The following is a 19,368-nucleotide window of genomic DNA, read 5'->3' as shown; positions in this document are numbered from 1 at the left end:
TCAGATGACAGTCTGATAACATATTTATGGTATAGGATAGGTTTTGTTAGAAAAATGTGCATATTTCAGGTAGATGTCATAGTTTACAATTGCACCCACCGTCACAAATGGACTAGAATAAATACAATGAGCAACGTGTTTACCTAACTACTAATCATCAAACATTTCGTAAAAATACACAGCATACACTAATCGAAAGACACAGATCCTGTGAATACAGACAATATTTCAGATTTTCTAAGTGTCTTACAGCGAAAACACAATAAATCGTTATATTAGCATAGCACATGTGCAAACATTACACCAGCATTGATTCTAGCCAAAGAGAGCGATAACGTAAACATCGCCAAAATATATAAATTTTTTCACTAACCTTCTCAGAATTCTTCAGATGACACTCCTGTAACATCACATTACAACATACATATACAGTTTGTTCGAAAATGTGCATATTTAGCCACCAAAATCATGGTTAGACAATGAGAAAAGTAGCCCAGCTGGTCAGAAAATGTCCTGCGCCACATTAGACAGTGATCTAGTCGTATACATAAATACTCATAAACGTGACTAAAAAATATAGGGTGGACAGCGATTGATAGACAATTTAATTCTTAATACAATCGCTGATTTACATTTTTTAAATTATCCTTACTTTTCAATACAGTTTGCGCCAAGCGAAGCTACGTCAAACAAGATGGCGTCCTAAGCCATTAACATTTTTCGACAGAAACACGATTTATCATAATAAATTGTTCCTACTTTGAGCTGTTCTTCCATCAGAATCTTGGTCAAAGAATCCTTTCTTGGGTCTAATCGTCTTTTGGTCGAAAGCTGTCCTCTTGCCATGTAGAAATGCACATTGCGTTCGGCATGAACTGGAACAGTGCCCAGAGATTCACAGTCTCAGAAATAAATGTCCCAAAATCGCACTAAACGGGTATAAATTGCTATAAAACGGTTTAAATTAACTACCTTATGATGTTTTTAACTCCTATAACGAGTAGAAACATGACCGGAGAAATATTACTCCCTACACTAATGCTTGGAACAAGTGCGGGTCGGTGTCCTCCGCGCGCCTGACGCAGCTGGAAAAGAGTTCCTACCTACAGGTTTTTTTGATTTATAGTGGCTGTGATTGGGCAATCGACACCATTCAAATCGTCATCACGTAAAGGCATCCAGGGGAAGACGTAAGCAGTGTCTGTATGCTCATAGCAATAACAGTGGCCTTTTAACTGACTCCAGATCAGGGGCCAAAATGTGTGAAATCTGACTCCATGTCAGGGAAATTGCTGTAGAATGAGTTCTGTTCCACTCAGAGACAAAATTCCAACGCCTATAGAAACTATAGACTGTTTTCTATCCAATAATAGTAATAATATGCATATTGTACGATCAAGAATTTAGTAGGAAGCCGTTTAAAAAATTACACGATTTACATAAATAGTGACAACAGCACCCCCTAGCCTCAACAGGTTAAAGGAAAAAGCTTCTTCTAGTTCGTTGTGAGTAATCCCAGTTCTGATGTCCAGGAGTTATTTTCGGTCATAAGAGATGGTAGCAGCAACATTATGTACAAAATAAGTTAAAAAACAAGTTACAAACAACGCAATTTTTTTTTTTTAAATAGCACAATTGAATACGGGCATGTAAAACGTCAGCCATCCTCTTCGGCGCCATTTTAACAACTGTATAGTTTGATGACGAACATTTTTTATTTAATCAATTTAAGAATAAGGCTGTAACGTAACAAAATGTGGAAAAAGTCAAGGGGTCTGAATACTTTCTTAATGGACTGTATATGCTCACTGATGCCTACTGAAACACTCACGGACACAGGGATACATGGACACAGCCGTGCCTGTCAGCTACTGTAGTAAGTGGCTTCCAGCCTTTCTGACCTCTGACCTCACCAGAGTAGAGTAGAGCAGGGCTTTCAGACAGATAGTCAGGTTGAAGTTCATCAAGACCAGAGCCATCTCTCTATCCCTTCTGTCATATCCACCCTATACACACACACACACACACCCACAATATTTCTTAGTTTTGTCACGTTGTTGGTGAGAACACCAGACTGACGCAGGTCTGTAGGTTACTCAGTATCCCTGACCCTGGCTAGAGAGAAGGTTTACAATACTGTGTTTCCTGAGAAATGTGATCATAGAGAGGATGTCAGTGCAGCAGGAAAGTGTGCTGCTGGGGGAAGAGTAGGAAGGAGAGAGGGAGATATAGAGAGATAGAAGGGAAAGGGAGCTGCTGGGGGAAGAGTAGGAAGGATAGAGGGAGATATAGAGAGATAGAAGGGAAAGGGAGCTGCTACAGTGTCACCAGCCCAAATACATCTGATTACCGGCTCTTCTCTGAGGTCAAGTCTTCACTTGGTCTCATCTCTTCTTCACAACAATGGGAGCTCTTCTTCTCTCCCTCACTTTTGGCAGAAGGAAGAACCATAATATAAGGTACTTTATAAAGAAAGCATAGAGTCTAGATTAATCACATAAAAGGAGGAGAGGAAAATGTCTGGTCTCTTTTCTCTCTCTTCCCTCTCTCCCCTCTCTCTCGCTCTCTCCTCTTCTGTCTCTTACTCCTCTCCTCTCTCTCTTCCCTCCCCCTCTCTTACCTCTCTCTTCCCTCTCTCCTCTCTTCTCTCTCTCTTCCCTCCCCTCTCTTACCTCTCTCTTGCCTCTCTCTCCCTCTCTTTATTCTCTCTTCCCCGCCTCTCTCCTCTCTCTCTCCCTCTCTCCTTCTCCACTCTCCCCCCTCTTACCTCAATCCTCTCCTCTGTTTGCTGATTACAGCTGGGTGTGTGTTTTGTTCTGTCTCTGTAATTGTATGCTTTTAAAAGTCAGATTTCTCCTCTTGAATTTAAACCAAGAGGCTTAAAAGTGAGATGCTCCATTACTGAGGAGTTATCAAACAGGGCTGTGCTGTGGATACTAGACCAGATCCAGACCGTTCAGACGCACACACACACAGAGACAGACACACACACACACACACACAACATACACACACACTGTCCTGAACCTAAAGGCTGTCTCAAGCCCCTCAGAGCTGGACATGAACAAAACAGACCATTTCAAACCTGAACGCACGCACACTACAACATCCAGTAGCCCTGAAGTCTACTCAAAAAAGAGAGCGACGTTCAAGAGACAATGATTTAATATTCACCACAGTGTCCAACTGACTCCTGAGCTTTGACTCACTCCTCTGCTGGCAAACAAAGGTCTGGGGAGCTGGCTAGGTCTCCCAGACGACGCCTTAGTGAAGTGAATAATGTTCACAATCCTGTCTAAGTGTTTCCCCTGGCTGTAATGGAATGAGTTCTCTTCATTATTACAGTCATTACATTCTGACACCATGCCACTGTGATGTGCCCCTGTGATGTGCCCCTGTGATGTGCCCCTGTGATGTGCCACTGTGCGGTGCCCCTGTGATGTGCCCCTGTGCTGTGCCCCTGTGATGTGCCCCTGTGATGTGCCCCTGTGATGTGCCACTGTGCGGTGCCCCTGTGATGTGCCACTGTGCGGTGCCCCTGTGATGTGCCCCTGTGATGTGCCACTGTGATGTGCCCCTGTGATGTGCCACTGTGCTGTGCCCCTGTGATGTGCCCCTGTGATGTGCCCCTGTGATGTGCCACTGTGCGGTGCCCCTGTGATGTTCCACTGTGCGGTGCCCCTGTGATGTTCCACTGTGCGGTGCCCCTGTGATGTGCCCCTGTGATGTTCCACTATGCGGTGCCCCTGTGATGTTCCACTGTGCGGTGCCCCTGTGATTTTCCACTGTGCGATGCCCCTGTGATGTTCCACTGTGCGGTGCCCCTGTGATGTTCCACTGTGCGGTGCCCCTGTGATGTTCCACTGTGCGGTGCCCCTGTGATGTGCTACTGTGCGGTGCCCCTGTGATGTTCCACTGTGCGGTGCCCCTGTGATGTTCCACTGTGCGGTGCCCCTGTGATGTTCCACTGTGCGGTGCCCCTGTGATGTGCCACTGTGCGGTGCCCCTGTGATGTGCCACTGTGCGGTGCCCCTGTGATGTTCCACTGTGCGGTGCCCCTGTGATGTTCCACTGGGTTGTGCCCCTGTGATGTTCCACTGGGTTGTGCCCCTGTGATGTTCCACTGGGTTGTGCCCCTGTGATGTTCCACTGGGTTGTGCCCCTGTGATGTTCCACTGGGTTGTGCCCCTGTGATGTTCCACTGGGTTGTGCCCCTGTGATGTTCCACTGGGTTGTGCCCCTGTGATGTTCCACTGGGTTGTGCCCCTGTGATGTTCCACTGGGTTGTGCCCCTGTGATGTTCCACTGGGTTGTGCCCCTGTGATGTTCCACTGGGTTGTGCCCCTGTGATGTTCCACTGGGTTGTGCCCCTGTGATGTTCCACTGGGTTGTGCCCCTGTGATGTTCCACTGTGATGTGCCCCTGTGATGTTCCACTGTGCGGTGCCCCTGTGATGTGCCACTGTGCCCCTGTGATGTGCCACTGTGCGGTGCCCCTGTGATGTGCCACTGTGCGGTGCCCCTGTGATGTTCCACTGTGCGGTGCCCCTGTGATGTGCCCCTGTGATGTTCCACTGTGCGGTGCCCCTGTGATGTTCCACTGTGCGGTGCCCCTGTGATGTTCCACTGTGCGGTGCCCCTGTGATGTTCCACTGTGCGGTGGCCCTGTGATGTTCCACTGTGCGGTGCCCCTGTGATGTTCCACTGTGCGGTGCCCCTGTGATGTGCTACTGTGCGGTGCCCCTGTGATGTTCCACTGTGCGGTGCCCCTGTGATGTTCCACTGTGCGGTGCCCCTGTGATGTTCCACTGTGCGGTGCCCCTGTGATGTTCCACTGTGCGGTGCCCCTGTGATGTGCCACTGTGCGGTGCCCCTGTGATGTTCCACTGTGCGGTGCCCCTGTGATGTTCCACTGTGCGGTGCCCCTGTGATGTGCCCCTGTGCTGTGCCCCTGTGATGTGCCCCTGTGATGTGCCCCTGTGATGTGCCACTGTGCGGTGCCCCTGTGATGTGCCACTGTGCGGTGCCCCTGTGATGTGCCCCTGTGATGTGCCACTGTGATGTGCCCCTGTGATGTGCCACTGTGCTGTGCCCCTGTGATGTGCCCTTGTGATGTGCCCCTGTGATGTGCCACTGTGCGGTGCCCCTGTGATGTTCCACTGTGCGGTGCCCCTGTGATGTTCCACTGTGCGGTGCCCCTGTGATGTGCCCCTGTGATGTTCCACTATGCGGTGCCCCTGTGATGTTCCACTGTGCGGTGCCCCTGTGATTTTCCACTGTGCGATGCCCCTGTGATGTTCCACTGTGCGGTGCCCCTGTGATGTTCCACTGTGCGGTGCCCCTGTGATGTTCCACTGTGCGGTGCCCCTGTGATGTGCTACTGTGCGGTGCCCCTGTGATGTTCCACTGTGCGGTGCCCCTGTGATGTTCCACTGTGCGGTGCCCCTGTGATGTTCCACTGTGCGGTGCCCCTGTGATGTGCCACTGTGCGGTGCCCCTGTGATGTGCCACTGTGCGGTGCCCCTGTGATGTTCCACTGTGCGGTGCCCCTGTGATGTTCCACTGGGTTGTGCCCCTGTGATGTTCCACTGGGTTGTGCCCCTGTGATGTTCCACTGGGTTGTGCCCCTGTGATGTTCCACTGGGTTGTGCCCCTGTGATGTTCCACTGGGTTGTGCCCCTGTGATGTTCCACTGGGTTGTGCCCCTGTGATGTTCCACTGGGTTGTGCCCCTGTGATGTTCCACTGGGTTGTGCCCCTGTGATGTTCCACTGGGTTGTGCCCCTGTGATGTTCCACTGGGTTGTGCCCCTGTGATGTTCCACTGGGTTGTGCCCCTGTGATGTTCCACTGGGTTGTGCCCCTGTGATGTTCCACTGGGTTGTGCCCCTGTGATGTTCCACTGGGTTGTGCCCCTGTGATGTTCCACTGTGATGTGCCCCTGTGATGTTCCACTGTGCGGTGCCCCTGTGATGTGCCACTGTGCCCCTGTGATGTGCCACTGTGCGGTGCCCCTGTGATGTGCCACTGTGCGGTGCCCCTGTGATGTTCCACTGTGCGGTGCCCCTGTGATGTGCCCCTGTGATGTTCCACTGTGCGGTGCCCCTGTGATGTTCCACTGTGCGGTGCCCCTGTGATGTTCCACTGTGCGGTGCCCCTGTGATGTTCCACTGTGCGGTGGCCCTGTGATGTTCCACTGTGCGGTGCCCCTGTGATGTTCCACTGTGCGGTGCCCCTGTGATGTGCTACTGTGCGGTGCCCCTGTGATGTTCCACTGTGCGGTGCCCCTGTGATGTTCCACTGTGCGGTGCCCCTGTGATGTTCCACTGTGCGGTGCCCCTGTGATGTTCCACTGTGCGGTGCCCCTGTGATGTGCCACTGTGCGGTGCCCCTGTGATGTTCCACTGTGCGGTGCCCCTGTGATGTTCCACTGGGTTGTCCCCCTGTGATGTGCCCCTGTGATGTGCCCCTGTGATGTGCCACTGTGATGTTCCACTGTGCGGTGCCCCTGTGATGTGCCCCTGTGATGTGCCCCTGTGATGTGCCCCTGTGATGTTCCACTGTGATGTGCCCCTGTGATGTGCCCCTGTGATGTGCCCCTGTGATGTGCCCCTGTGATGTGCCCCTGTGATGTTCCACTGGGTTGTGCCCCTGTGATGTTCCACTGGGTTGTGCCCCTGTGATGTTCCACTGGGTTGTGCCCCTGTGATGTTCCACTGGGTTGTGCCCCTGTGATGTGCCACTGTGCGGTGCTCCTGTGATGTGCCCCTGTGATGTTCCGCTGTGCGGTGCCCCTGTGATGTTCCACTGGGTTGTGCCCCTGTGATGTGCCCCTGTGATGTTCCACTGTGATGTGCCCCTGTGATGTTCCACTGTGCGGTGCCCCTGTGATGTTCCACTGTGCGGTGCCCCTGTGATGTTCCACTGTGCGGTGCCCCTGTGATGTTCCACTGTGCGGTGCCCCTGTGATGTTCCACTGTGCGGTGCCCCTGTGATGTTCCACTGTGCGGTGCCCCTGTGATGTGCTACTGTGCGGTGCCCCTGTGATGTTCCACTGTGCGGTGCCCCTGTGATGTTCCACTGTGCGGTGCCCCTGTGATGTTTACTGTGCGGTGCCCCTGTGATGTTCCACTGTGCGGTGCCCCTGTGATGTGCCACTGTGCGGTGCCCCTGTGATGTTCCACTGTGCGGTGCCCCTGTGATGTTCCACTGGGTTGTGCCCCTGTGATGTGCCCCTGTGATGTGCCCCTGTGATGTGCCCCTGTGATGTTCCACTGGGTTGTGCCCCTGTGATGTTCCACTGGGTTGTGCCCCTGTGATGTTCCACTGGGTTGTGCCCCTGTGATGTTCCACTGGGTTGTGCCCCTGTGATGTTCCACTGGGTTGTGCCCCTGTGATGTTCCACTGGGTTGTGCCCCTGTGATGTTCCACTGGGTTGTGCCCCTGTGATGTTCCACTGGGTTGTGCCCCTGTGATGTTCCACTGTGATGTGCCCCTGTGATGTTCCACTGGGTTGTGCCCCTGTGATGTTCCACTGGGTTGTGCCCCTGTGATGTTCCACTGGGTTGTGCCCCTGTGATGTGGCCCTGTGATGTTCCACTGTGATGTGCCCCTGTGATGTTCCACTGTGATGTGCCCCTGTGATGTGCCCCTGTGGATGGACTCTGAAATCTTAGATTTTTAAGTAGCCAATGTCACTAGGTGAGTGGATGGTAGCAATTAGATACCTCAAACTTAGCAATAGCGGTTACCTTGAATGAATGAATACTGATCTGAAGAGTTGACTGTAGCAATCCTGTGTATCTTGTTTGGTGTTTCTTGCATTGGTTTGATTGTGGTTAGAATCGTGAGTTCTTCCACCATGAACACATACAGCATACTTTCAAACAGCATACGTATGTTTGTAGATCTCCTGATGTGTTCACCATTTATCTGCCCTTGGTGGTCTGGAGTGTACACCCAAATGTGCTCCAACACCATATATACTGTAGTGCACTACTTTAGACCACAGTCATATGAGTGCACTAGGGAATAGAGGGAATTGGGACGCAGTGTGTGTGTGTGGAGGGGCACTGTGGCTCTACCCAACAGGATGGCCCCTGGGCCCCCTGTGTTCTGCAGATGGATTAAAGGCCCTGTTTAAATCTTCAGACCCCTCCTTTAGCTGCTGCTGTGCCCATCAGTTTCTCTTCGCCACTTGAATTACCTGCACAGAGCTGAGTAACTGTCAGCCATTACGGTGCAGACAGTCATACTGTGGCAGATGGCAGCAGGAGTGAATGAGGAGTGTAGTGGGCCTATGGGGTAATAGCAGTCATCCTCTACTGACAGATTCATTCAGAGGATTTGACCTTCAAATGTTTATTTTAAAACAAAAAGTATTATTATATGTTATGCAATGATGTTTCTCTAGTGTGATGACTAATCATTCAAATGTCCCTTTCTCTCTCTTTTCATCCTTCTCTGCCCCTCCTCTCCTCCCTTCCCCCTCCCTCCTCCACCCTCCTCCTGCCTCCCCCTCCTCCCTCCCTCCCTTGTCCCCCTTCTCCCTTGCTCCCTCCCTCCTCCTCCTCTTGCCTCCTCCCTTCTCCCCTCTCCCCATCGCTACCTACCCCTCCCTCCTCCCTCCCTCCCTTTCCACCCTTCTCCCTCGCTCCCTCCTTCCCCCTCCTTCTCCCTCTCCCTCCTCCATCCATTCTCCCCCATCCCTCCACCTCCCTCCCGCCTCCTCTCCCTTCTTCCTTCCTTCCTCCCCCTCCTCCTCCTCCCTCCCTGCTATAGATGGTTGTTCTGATGAACCCCATGGAGGATCCAGATAATATCCTGCGTGCTAACCGTTCCCGGGAGAAGACCTATATGTTCGACGTTGCATTTGACTGCTCAGCCAACCAGGAAGAAGTGTACAGAGCCACGACCAAGGGCCTGATCGAAGGCCTCATATCCGGCTACAACGCCACTGTTTTTGCCTACGGACCCACAGGTTTGTCATAGCCGCCCTATCCTCTATTCTAATTGTGTGTGTGTGTCCTCTGTCCCTTTGTGTGTTGTCCTCAGGGCTGGTCTAAGTCTCTATTTACCACCCACTGGGCACCAGGGCTGGTCTAAGCCTATATCTACCAACCACTGGGCACCAGGGGAGAACTAAGTCTCTATCTACCACCCACTGGGCGGCAGGGGAGAACTAAGCCTCTATTTACCACCCACTGGGCGGCAGGGGAGAACTAAGCCTCTATTTACCACCCACTGGGCGGCAGGGGAGAACTAAGCCTCTATTTACCACCCACTGGGCGGCAGGGGAGAACTAAGCCTCTATTTACCACCCTCTGGGCGGCAGGGGAGAACTAAGCCTCTATTTACCACCCACTGGGCGGCAGGGGAGAACTAAGCCTCTATTTACCACCCACTGGGCACCAGGGGAGAACTAAGCCTCTATCGACCAAACAATGGGCGGCAGAGGAGAACATTACCCAGGAAATAACCAGCCTGGGCGTTGATGATCCTGACCACATGCCTTTTTATCCATGGTTATTTCTTGTTATGTATTTATCTAATTTCAGCGTTATGATCAAACTCATAAATCATGTAGTACGATCTTCCTTTTCCACTGTTTGATTAATGTGGTGGTTCTAGATTCTAATTAGTCTGATATGTTAGGAATGGGAATAGGTGTACGGTGCTTTCTCTCATTTTGCTTTTAATGGGAAGACAGGAAATGATGTCATAGGTAGCACCAGACTGCTGAGATGCAGCGCTCAGACAGATGGTCAGACAGACAGTTAGACATCTTCCCCTCCATCCCTCCCTCCCTCCTTCCTCCTGTCTGTCTTTCCCTGTAGACTCACTGCTCTTAATCTCTGCTTGAATTAAACTCAGTGTGTCACAGCCTTGTTGTCCAAAACTGAATTAAGACCTCTGACCTGTCCTCCTCGACCAAAACAGGCATGATATCAGGAAATAAAGGTAGACTGGGGTTAAGCTTTCAACAAGAAGGCCTTTTAATATTGAGTTTAAAAGTCGTGTGCACACATCCAGCTACTGAATGCGTGAAATATTCCTGTACAACGCCAAATAAATGAACTGAACTGAACTTAAAGCTACACTATGCAACAATTTGGGCGACCCAACCAAATGCTCATATAAATATGAGTTATAGGTCTTTCATTCCCATCTAAGAATCAGAAGATCTTTTCTATGTGTGCTTTTTCTTTGCTTCCCATTCTGAAGTTTTGTTTGTGCGTCTTTTACTTTCTGTTTTGTACACCAGCTTCAAACAGCTGAAAAGACAATATTTTTGGTTATGGAAAATATATAGTACCAGTCAAAAGTCTGGACACCTACTCGTTCAAGGGTTTTTCTTTATTTTTTACTATTTTCTACATTTTAGAATAATAATGAATACAGACAAATTATGAAATAATACATTGAATCATGTAGTAACTAAAAAAGTGTTATACAAATCAAAAGCTTAGCTTAACATTGTGCTTATTTTGTATGATTAATTCCCAATTTCCTTTCAAGAACAATCATCATAATGAAAAGAAACCTTGACAAGGAGTGATGCCACCCTTCAAAGTAGCCACCCAAAGTAGCTACCCTTCAAAGTAGCCAGCCTTGATGACAGCTTTGCACACTCTTGGCATTCTCTCAAACAACTTCACCTGGAATACTTTTCCAACAGTCTTGAAGGAATTCCCACATATGCTGAGCACTTGTTGGCTGCTTTTCCTTCACTCTGCAGTCCAACTCATCCCAAACCATCTCATTTGGCTTGAGGTCGGGTGATTGCGGAGGCCAGGTCATCTGATGCAGCACTCCATCACTCTCCTTCTTGGTCAAATAGCCCTTACACAGCCTGAAGGTGTGTTTGGTCATAGTCCTGTTGAAAAACAAAAATGATAGTCCCACTACGCACAAACCAGATGGGATGGCGTATCGCTGCAGAACGCTGTGGTAGCCATGCTGGTTAAGTGTGCCTTCAATTCTAAATACATCACAGACAGTGTCATCAGAAAAGCACCCCCACACCATCACACCTCCTCCTCCATGCTTCACGGTGGGAACCACGCATGCAGAGATCCTCCGTTCACCTACTCTGCGTCTCACAAAGACACGGCGGTTGGAATCAAAAATCTCACATTTGGACTCATCAGACCAAAGGACAGATTTCCGCCAGTCTATTGTCCATTGCTTGTGTTTCTTGGCCCAAGAAAGTCTCTTCTTCTTATTGGTGTCCTTTAGTAGGGGTTTCTTTGCAGAAATTCGACCATGAAGGCCTGATTCATGCAGTTTCCTCTGAATAGTTGATGTTGAGATGTCTGTTACTTGAACTTTGTGAAGCATTTATTTGGGCTGCAATTTCTGAAGCTGGTAGATCTAATGAACTTATCCTCTTCAGCAGAGGTAAATCTGTATCTTCCTTTCCTGTGGCGTCCTCATGAGATCCAGTTTCATCATAGTGCTTGATGGATTTTGCAACTGCACTTTTCTCTTCAATGCTGTGTAAGGCTGTTCAAGGCTGTGCAATGCTGTGCAGCGCTGTTCAATGCCATTCAATGCCGTTCAATGCCATTCAATACCCTTCAATGCTCTTCAATGCCGTTCAGTGCCGTTCAATGCTCTTCAATGCCGTTCAGTGCCGTTCAATGCCGTTCAGTGCTCTTCAATGCCGTTCAGTGCCGTTCAATGCCGTTCAATGCCGTTCAATGCCGTTCAGTGCCGTTCAATGCTCTTCAATGTCGTTCAGTGCCGTTCAATGCCCTTCAATGCCGTTCAGTGCCGTTCAATGCCCTTCAATGCCGTTCAGTGCCGTTCAATGCTCTTCAATGCCGTTCAGTGCCGCTCAATGCCCTTCAATGCCGTTCAGTGCCGTTCAATGCTCTTCAATGCCGTTCAGTGCCGTTCAATGCCGTTCAATGCCCTTCAATGCCGTTCAGTGCCGTTCAATGCTCTTCAATGCCGTTCAGTGCCGTTCAATGCCCTTCAATGCCGTTCAGTGCCGCTCAATGCTCTTCAATGCCGTTCAGTGCCGTTCAATGCCGTTCAGTGCCGTTCAATGCTCTTCAATGCCGTTCAGTGCCGTTCAATGCCCTTCAATGCCGTTCAGTGCCGTTCAATGCCCTTCAATGCCGTTCAGTGCCGTTCAGTGCCGTTCAATGCTCTTCAATGCCGTTCAGTGCCGTTCAATGCCCTTCAATGCCGTTCAGTGCCGTTCAATGCCGTTCAGTGCCGTTCAATGCCGTTCAGTGCCGTTCAATGCTCTTCAATGCCGTTCAGTGCCGTTCAATGCCGTTCAGTGCCGTTCAATGCCCTTCAATGCCGTTCAGTGCCGTTCAATGCCCTTTCAATGCCGTTCAATTCCATTCAATTCCCTTCAATGCCCTTCAATGCTCTTCAATGCCCTTCAATGCTCTTCAATGCCGTTCAATGCCCTTCAATGCTCTTCAATGCCGTTCAGTGCCATTCAATGTTCTTCAATGCTGTTGTTTGGTATTGACACTATTATTCTCAAACTGAAAACTGTGTGTGTGTGTGTGTGTGTGTGTGTGTGTGTGTGTGTGTGTGTGTGTGTGTGTGTGTGTGTGTGTGTGTGTGTGTGTGTGTGTGTGTGTGTGTGTGTGTGTGTGTGTGTGTGTGTGTGTGTAGGTTGTGGGAAGACCTTCACTATGTTAGGGACGGACAGAGAACCGGGGATCTACGTACACACTCTAAATGACCTGTTCAAAGCCATCGAGGAGACCAGCGGTGACATGCAGTACAACATCTTCATGTCATACCTGGAGGTGAGAATACATACTGTCTATGTTTGCATCCCAGGTTGAACCCTATCCCCTATATAGTGTACTACATTTCAAAGTAGTACACTATATAGGGTGCTATTTTAGGACACAACCTGTGTCTGTGTTTGTTTCTCGAATATCCTGACAACATGTCTAATGAAGAAGGTACAGTGATGCCGAAACGTTGGTGATTTAACCAGTAATTTACTGGGAGTTTATATATATATGACCCACAAGGCTTTGAGTTCAGCTAAGGTCACCAACAGTGATGTAGTCACCGTATAGTATACTAACTTATAACCACCACTGGTTCAGGGTGATAGTCATGTAGATGAAAGTGTCAATAAACTATGACAACCGCTTCTGATAAGACTAAAACCACATAACCACTGACTGAGGTCAATAGTGGCTGTGTTTGCTGGAAAATAGACAATGATGGACTTGTTTGTAGAGTGGTTTCTTGCGTCTCGTTGGCTGAGAGATCTCTTTCATTCAGATTGATTTACACTGCTTTGTCAGTATTTGAAAGTGGTTCATTTTGTCTGCAAGCTTAGCTTAACATTGTGCTTATTTTGTATGATTAATTCCCAATTTCTTTCCAAGAACAATCATCATAATGAAAAGAAACCTTGACAAGGAGTGATGCGATGGTAGCAACCTTCATGATTATGGTTGATAACATAATGGTATTCCTTCTAAGCAAACAATGACGCATGCAGAGATTCACTCTAAGTTGTTCATCCTGTCTTCATCTAGACAGAAAGAGACAGATGATAGACAGCTCTTAATTAAAAAGACCAAAAATGGAAAGAACGCTCAATCAGCCAAAGACGCCCAGCAGAGAAATATTTCTAGAGTAGAATGAGCGACAGCCAGTGTTCTTGTGTTTGGAAGAAATTAGCATTGATTACAGAATGCATAAGACATGGAAATTACAAAATGCCATTGATTTGAAGTTTGACACTTGCTATCTTATGATTCAACTACAAGCTATTCTGTAAGCTATTATTCTACATGCTATTATTCTACAAGCTATTCTGTAAGCTATTATTCTACATGGTATTATTCTACATGCTATTATTCTACAAGCTATTATTCTACATGGTATTATTCTACATGCTATTCTATAAGCTATTATTCTACATGGTATTATTCTACAAGCTATTCTATAAGCTATTATTCTACAAACTATTCTACAAGCTATTCTACTACAAGCTATTCTATAAGCTATTATTCTACAAGCTATTCTATAAGCTATTATTCTACATGGTATTCTTCTACATGCTATTATTCTACAAGCTATTCTATAAGCTATTATTCTACATGGTATTATTCTACAAGCTATTCTATAAGCTATTATTCTACATGGTATTATTCTACAAGCTATTCTATAAGCTATTATTCTACATGGTATTCTTCTACATGCTATTATTCTACAAGCTATTCTATAAGCTATTATTCTACAAACTATTCTACAAGCTATTCTACTACAAGCTATTCTATAAGCTATTATTCTACAAACTATTCTACAAGCTATTCTATAAGCTATTATTCTACAAGCTATTCTACTACAAGCTATTCTATAAGCTATTATTCTACAAGCTATTCTATAAGCTATTCTTCTATAAGCTATTATTCTACAAGCTATTCTTCTACAAGCTATTCTTCTACAAACTATTCTTCTACAAACTATTATTCTACAAGCTATTCTTCTACAAGCTATTCTACAAGTTATTTTACAAGCTATTCTTCTACAAGGTATTCTACAAGCTATTCCACTACAAGGTATTCTACAAGCTATTCTACTACAAGGTATTCTACAAGCTATTCTACGACAAGCAATTCTAATACAAGCTATTATATAAGGTATTATATAAGCTATCATTCTACAAGCTATTATTCTACAAGCTATTCTACAAGCTATTATTCTACAAGCTATTATATTACAAGTTATTCTACAAACTATTCTTCTTCAAGCTATTTTTCAACAAGCTATTCTACAATCTATTATTCTCCAAGCTATTCTACTACTAGCTATTCTACTCAAGCTATTCAACAAGCTATTCTTTTACAAGTTATTCTACAACAATCTATTCTATAAGCTATTATTCTACAAGTTAATCCACAAGCTATTCTACTTCAAGCTATTCTATGAGCTATTCTACAAGCTATTCTACTACTAACTGTTCTACTACAAGTTATTCTACTACAAGATATTCTACAAGCTATTCTACTACAAGTTATTCTACAAGCTATTCTACTACAAGCTGGTCAACTACAAGCTATTCTACTACAAGTTATTCTACAAGCTATTCTACTACAAGCTGGTCAACTACAAGCTGTTCTGTAGGCTATTGTTCTTCAAGCTTTTCTACTACTATCTATTCTGCTACAAGCTATTTTACTACAAGCTATTCTATATGCTATTCTACAATCTATTATTCTCCAAGCTATTCTACTACTAGCTATTCTACTCAAGCTATTCAACAAGCTATTCCACAAGCTATTCTTCTACAAGCTATTCTACAACAAGCTATTCTATGAGCTATTATTCTACAAGTTATTCCACAAGCTATTCTACTTCAAGCTGTCCTACTTCAAGCTATTCTACAACAAGCTATTCTACAAGCTATTCTACTACTAGCTATTCTACTACAAGCTATTCTACAAGCTATTATTCTACAAGCTATTCTACTACAGGCTATTATTCTATTAGCTATTCTACTTCAAGCTATTTACTACAAATGATTCTACAAGCTATTCAACTACAAGTTATTCTTTAAGCTATTCTACTACAAGGTATTCGTCTTCCAGCTATTCTACAAGCTATTATTCTACAAGCTATTATTCTACAAGCTATTCTACTACATGTTATTCTTTAAGCTTTTTTACAAGCTATTCTCCTTCAAGCTATTCTACCACAAGCTATTATTCTGCAAGCTATTCTACAAGCTATTATTCTACAAGCTATTATGAAGAGATTGAGATAAAACTGTCCAGTTTGAGTGTTTGTTGCAGCTCGTTCCGGTTGCTAGCTGCAGTGAACTGAAAAGAGGAGCGACAGAGAGATGTATGTACTTTGGGGACCATTAACAGAATGTGACTGGCAGAACAAGTGAAGGATGAGGGCGGCAGTAGATATCTCAGATAGGGGGGGAGTGAGGCCTAAGAGGGTTTTATAAATAAGCATCAGCCAGTGGGTCTTGCAACGGGTGTACAGAGATGACCAGTTTACAGAGGAGTATAGAGTGCAGTGATGTGTCCTATAAGCAGCATTGGTGGCAAATCTTATGGCCGAATGGTAAAGAACATCTAGCCGTTATTCTACAAGCTATTATAATGCAAGCTATTCTAATACAAGCTATTTTACCACAAGCTATTCTACAAGCTATTCTACTACATGCTATTATTCTACAAGCTATTCTACAAGCTATTATTCTACCACAAGCTGTTATCCTACAAGCTTTTCAAGGTATTCTACTACAAGCTATTCTACTACAAGCTATTATTCTACAAGCTATTCTACAAGCTATTATTCTACAAGCTATTATTCTACAAGCTATTATTCTACAAGCTATTATCCTACAAGCTATTCTTCTACAAGCTATTCTACAAGTTATTTTTTCTCAAGCTATTCTACTACAAGTTATTCTACTACAAGCTATTCTACTACTAGCTGTTCTACTACAAGCTATTGTTCTACTAGCTATTCCTCCACAAGTTATTCTACTACAAGATATTCTACAAGCTATTCTACTACAAGCTGTTCAACTACAAGCTGTTCTGCAAGCTATTATTCTTCAAGCTATTCTACTACTAGCTATTCTGCTACAAGCTATTCTACTACAAGCTATTCTATAAGTTATTCTACAATCTATTATTCTCCAAGCTATTCTACTACTAGCTATTCAACAAGAGTGACCAAAACAATCCTGGCCAAATCCTGACAATTATTCTGCAAGCTATTCTACAACAAGCTATTCTATGAGCTATTCTACCAGCTATTCTACTTCAAGCTATTCTACTACAAATGATTCTACAAGCTATTCAAAGACAAGTTATTCTTTAAGCTATTCTACTACAAGTTATTCTACTACAAGTTATTCTACAAGGTATTGGTCTTCAAGCTATTATTCTACAAGCTATTATTCTACAAGCTATTCTACTACATGTTATTATTTAAGCTTTTCTAAAAGCTATTCTTCTTCAAGCTATTATACTACAAGCTATTATTCTGCAAAGCTATTCTACAAGCTATTCTACTACAAGCAATTCTTCTACAAGCTATTCTGCAAGCTATTCTACAAGCAATTATTCTACAAGCTATTCTTCTACAAGCTATTCTACAAGCTCTTCTGCAAGCTATTCTACAAGCTATTATTCTACAAGCTGTTCTACAAGCTATTCTTCTTCAAGCGCTATTCTACAAGCTATTGTTCTTCAAGGTATTCTACAAGCTATTCTTCTACAAGCTATTCTACTACAAGCTATTCTACAAGCTATATTTCTACAAGCTATTTTTCTAGAAGCTATTCTGCAGTCTATTCTTCGACAAGCTGTTCTTTCACAAGCTATTCTTCTACAATATATTCTACAAGCTATTCTACAAGATATTCTACAATATAATTTTCATTCTTAAGAATAGAATAATTTCTTGGATATAATAATTCCTTGGATTTTGAGCTTTGGTGATGTGATTTGGAAGCTAATGACCCATTCCCTGTTCCCAGATCTACAACGAGATGATCCGGGACCTTCTCAACCCATCCTCTGGGTTCCTGGACCTGAGAGAGGATTCTAAAGGAGTGATCCAGGTGGTTGGCATCACAGAGGTCTGCACTATCAACGCCCGAGAGGTGAGAGGTCACGTCTGGCCACACTAACTCCATGCTTTACAAGATCAAAGAGCTTGTAAGCAAGCATTTCACGCTAAAGTCTACAACTGTTGTTTTCAGCGCATGTGACAAATAATATTTGATTTGATCACACACTATACATAAAACACATACAGTACTAGTCAAAAGTTTGGACACACCTGCTCATTCAAGGGTTTTTCTTTATTTTTACTATTTTCTACATTGTTGAATAATAGTGAAGACATCAAAATCACATATGGAATCATGTAGTAAACGAAAAGTGTTAAACAAATCAAAATATATTTTAGAGTTTAGATTCTTCAAAGTAGCCACCCTTTGCCTTGATGACAGCTTTGCACACTCTTGGCATTCTCTCAACCAGCATCATTAGGAATGCTTTTCCAATAGCCTTGAACGAGTTCCCACATATGCTGAGCACTTGTTGGCTGCTTTTCCTTCACACTGCCGTCAAACTCATCCCAAACCATCTCAATTGGGTTGAGGTTGGGTGATTGTGGAGGACCAGGTCATCTGATGCAGCACTCCATCACTCTCCTTCTTGGTCAAATAGCCCTTACACAGCCTGGACGTGTGCTGGGACATTGTCTTGTTTAAAAATAAATTATAGTCCCACTAAGCGCCAACCAGATGTGATGACTTATCGCTGCAGAATGCTCTGGTAGCCATGCTGGCTAACTGTGCCGTGAATTCTAAATACATCACAGACAGTGCCACCAGCAAAACACAATCACACCTCCTCCTCCATGCTTCACGGTGGGACCCACACATGCGAAGATCATCCGTTCACCCACTCTACGTCTCACAAAGGCACGGCAGTTGCAACCAAAAATCTCAAATTTGGACTCATCAGACCAATGGCCAGATTTCCACCGGTCTAATGCCCATTGCTTGTGTTCCTTGGCCCAAGCAAGTCTCTTCTTCTTATTGGTGTCCTTTTGTAGTGGTTTCTTTGTAGCAATTTGACCATGAAGGCCTGATTCACGCAGCCTCATCTGAAAAGTAAATGTTGAGATGTCTGTTACTTGAACTATGTAAAGCATTTTATTTGGGCTGCAATCTGAGGTGCAGTTAACTCTAATGAACTTATCCTCTGCAGCAGAAGTAACTCTGGGTCTTCCTTTCCTGTGGTGGTCCTCATGAGAGCACGTTTCATCATAGCCCTTGATGGTTTTTGCGACTGCACTTGAAGAAACTTTCAAAGTTCTTCTAATGTTCTGGATTGACTGACCTTCATGTCTTAAAGTTATGATGGACTGTCGTTTCTTTTTGCTTATTTGAGCTGTTCTTGCCATATTATGGACTTGGTCTTTTACCAAATAGGGCTATCTTCTGTATACCACCCCTACCTTGTCATAACACAACTGATTGGCTCAAACACATTAAGAATTAACTTTTAACAACGCACACTTGTTAATTGAAATGCATTCCAGGTGACTACCTCATGAAGCTGATTGAGACAATACCAAGAGTGTGCAAAGCTGTCATCAAGGCAAACCCTTGAATGAGTAGGTGTGTCCAAACTTTCGACTGGTACTGTAAATACAAACTATACATTGTTATCTAAATACGTATATTGTATATTATGAAGCCTACATAACTTATCTACACTGCTCAAAAAAATAAAGGGAACACTTAAACAACACAATGTAACTCCAAGTCAATCACACTTCTATGAAATCAAACTGTCCACTTAGGAAGCAACACTGATTGACAATAAA

The 19,368-nt window shown here is 45.2% G+C and overlaps 1 protein-coding gene across 3 annotated transcripts in view; it reads left to right on the top strand.

The window, feature by feature from the left end:
• The window catches only part of LOC129862319 (kinesin-like protein KIF19), an 84,716-nt gene that overhangs the window by 34,615 nt on the left and 30,733 nt on the right, over window positions 1-19,368 (top strand). For all 3 annotated transcript variants that reach the window (XM_055933841.1, XM_055933851.1, XM_055933832.1), the window contains exons 3-5: window positions 8,779-8,977; window positions 12,640-12,776; window positions 17,504-17,629. In XM_055933841.1, the coding sequence (XP_055789816.1) occupies window positions 8,779-8,977; window positions 12,640-12,776; window positions 17,504-17,629 (462 nt within the window). The remainder of the gene's footprint in view (window positions 1-8,778; window positions 8,978-12,639; window positions 12,777-17,503; window positions 17,630-19,368) is intronic.

The sequence above is a fragment of the Salvelinus fontinalis genome, chromosome 1 (assembly GCF_029448725.1).
Source record: "Salvelinus fontinalis isolate EN_2023a chromosome 1, ASM2944872v1, whole genome shotgun sequence".
Taxonomy (NCBI): domain Eukaryota; kingdom Metazoa; phylum Chordata; class Actinopteri; order Salmoniformes; family Salmonidae; genus Salvelinus; species Salvelinus fontinalis.
Note: the sequence above shows the minus strand (reverse complement) of the source record. Positions and strands in the feature narration are given on the sequence as shown.